This window comes from Oncorhynchus masou, unplaced genomic scaffold (assembly GCF_036934945.1).
Source record: "Oncorhynchus masou masou isolate Uvic2021 unplaced genomic scaffold, UVic_Omas_1.1 unplaced_scaffold_5753, whole genome shotgun sequence".
NCBI classification, from domain to species: domain Eukaryota; kingdom Metazoa; phylum Chordata; class Actinopteri; order Salmoniformes; family Salmonidae; genus Oncorhynchus; species Oncorhynchus masou.
Window position 1 is genome coordinate 9,249 of NW_027012172.1, and position 2,658 is coordinate 11,906.

At 54.9% G+C, this 2,658-nt stretch overlaps 1 protein-coding gene across 1 annotated transcript; it reads right to left on the bottom strand.

Annotated features, from left to right (window-relative positions):
* Window positions 1-1,009: 1,009 nt before the first annotated feature.
* Window positions 1,010-2,043, bottom strand: LOC135536215 (visinin-like protein 1; the record flags this gene model as incomplete). The annotated part of the gene is made up of 3 exons (XM_064962590.1): window positions 1,010-1,211; window positions 1,390-1,486; window positions 1,925-2,043. Coding segments are annotated over 3 exons (414 nt in total), but the record flags the coding sequence as incomplete, so codon positions are not given.
* Window positions 2,044-2,658: the final 615 nt, after the last annotated feature.

Sequence of the window (2,658 nt, forward strand, 5' to 3'; positions counted from 1 at the left end):
TCACTATAATCACCATCACTATCATCACCATCACTATCATCACTATCACCATCACTATCATCACTATCATCCCCTCTCTTGCCCTCCCCTCTCTCTCTCTGTACCTCTCTGTACCCCCCTCTCTCTCTCTCTCTTTCTCTCTACCCCATCCCCTCTCTCTCTCTCTACCCCTCTCTCTCTCTCTCTACCCCTCTCTCTCTCTCTCTCTTTTCCTCAATCTATTAACATCACACTGTCTGGTCCCACAAACCTCTGCTTCTTCTTTATTTTCAGTAAATGTATCTCCTAACCTTCATCTCCTTAAATGTTTCTCCACCCTGCTCTCCTCCATCTCTACCCCCCTCATCCCCTCCCTACTTCTGCAGATTTCCAATGTCCATCCTGTCTCTCATCCTTCCACCCCCCCCTCCATCCTTCTCTATATCACTTGGCAACAGTCGTACAATGAGAGGTCAAACATGCCATCTCCATCTCTCCCTCCCTCACCACCTCCCTCCCTCCTCCCTCTCTCCTCCCTCCCTCCCTCCCTCACCTCCTCCCCCTCCCTCCCTCCCTCACCTCCCTCCCTCACCTCCTCCCTCCCCTCCCTCCTCCCTCACCTCCCTCCCTCACCACCTCCCTCCCTCCCTCCCTCCCTCCCTCCCTCCCTCCCTCCCTCCCTCCCTCCCTCCCTCCCTCCCTCCCTCCCTCCCTCCCTCCCTCCCTCCCTCCCTACTCCCCTCCTCCTCCCTACTCCCTCCCTCCCTCCCTCCCTACTCCCTCCCTCCCTCCTCTCTCCTCCCTCCCTCACCTCCTCCCTCCCTCCCCACCCTCCCTCCCTCCCTCCCTCCCTCCCTCCCTCCCTCCCTCCCTCCCTCCCTCCCTCCCTCCCTCCTCCCTACTCCCCTCCTCCCTCCCTACTCCCTCCCTCCCCCTCCTCCCTACTCCCTCCCTCCCTCCTCTCTCCTCCCTCCCTCACCTCCTCCCTCCCCTCCTCCCTCCTCCCTCACCACCTCCCTCACCACCTCCCTCCTCTATTTCTGCATGTCACACTGTAGCAGTAGGACGATGGAGGGATCACTCTTGGCTGCCTCTTTGAACTCCTCCAGCGTGATCTCATCGTTGTGATCTTTATCCATCTTGGAGAAGATCTTATCCACGCGCTGCTGGGGAGTCAGCCCGTCCTCGTTCATACGCATCATTATCACAGTGCCAACCATCTTGTAGATCGCCTAGGAAACAGAGAGAGAGAGAGAGAGAGAGAGAGAGAGAGAGAGAGAGGGAGGTGGTCAGTAAAGAATGGGGGCATTCGCAGGAGACAAACACAGTGATTTATCAGACAGATGCACACAGTTACAACACGTGGATGCACACACACACGCAGACAGGAACACGCGAACACACACAGACCTCTATGATCTCCAGCATCTCCATGCGTGTGATCTTGCCGTCTCCGTCTAAGTCATACATGTTGAAGGCCCAGTTGAGTTTCTGCTCAAAGCTCCCCCTAGAGGTGATGGAGAGAATTGTGTGTGCACCATCCAGTCCCAGCTCCCAGCTCCCTCAACCCCACCCCTCTATCTCTAAACACCATCCAGTCCCAGCTCCCCTCAACCCCACCCTCTATCTCTAAACACCATCCAGTCCCAGCTCCCTCAACCCCACCCCTCTATCTCTAAACACCATCCAGTCCCAGCTCCCCTCAATGTGTGTGTGTGTGTGTGTGTGTGTGTGTGTGTGTGTGTGTGTGTGTGTGTGTGTGTGTGTGTGTGTGTGTGCGTACGCGTGCGTGCTTGCGTGTGTGTGTGTGTGCGTACGCGTGTGTGTGTGTGTGTGTGTGTGTGCGTACGCGTGTGTGTGTGTGTGCGTGTGTGTGTGTGCGCGTGCGTGTGTGTGTGTGTGTGCGCCCTGTCAAACCTGACATCACCCGTGTTATGGATCGTACCTCGAGGTGATTGACAGAGCGCAGATAAACTCCCGGAAGTCGATGGTCCCGTCCCCGTTCTTATCGAAGGTCCGGAAGGCGTGTTGGGCGAACTTAGACGCGTCGCCGTACGGAAAGAACTGCATGAGAAAAAAAACAGATTAAGAAATGTAATGTAATTTAATGTAATGTAAAAACGTAGGTCACCGGAGGGCTTTTTAATATATCAGTGGGGTTTTCTGAGGACATTAATTTTCTGTGTCCCAAAATGGCATCCTATGGGCAATGGTCAGAGGTAGGGCACTACATAGGTAAGAGAATGTCACTTGGGGCCATAATCCATGATGATGTTGCACATTGTAAAATCCTCTACTCCCAGCGGTTTCACTAGGAATCCCATGGTCCACTGTGCTCAGTCCTTCCTCTTCTCCCTCCCTCCCCTCCCTCCCTCCCTCCCTCCCTCCCTCCCTCCCTCCCTCCCTCCCTCCCTCCCTCCCTCCACTCCCTCCCTCCCTCCCTCCTCCCTCCTCCCTCCCTCCCCCTCCCTCCCTCCCTCCCTCCCTCCTCCCTCCACGATGAATCACAATCCCTTTCTCTCTCTCTCTCTCTCCTGATTACATTTCAATTCAGTAAGCGTCATTGACATGGCAAGTTAAATTACTTACATTGTCAGTATACATGTAACAAACAAAATGGTGGCACCAACAACAATCATCCTGGACCAGAGAGAGAACAGCCTGCTTCCTCTCTGGAAG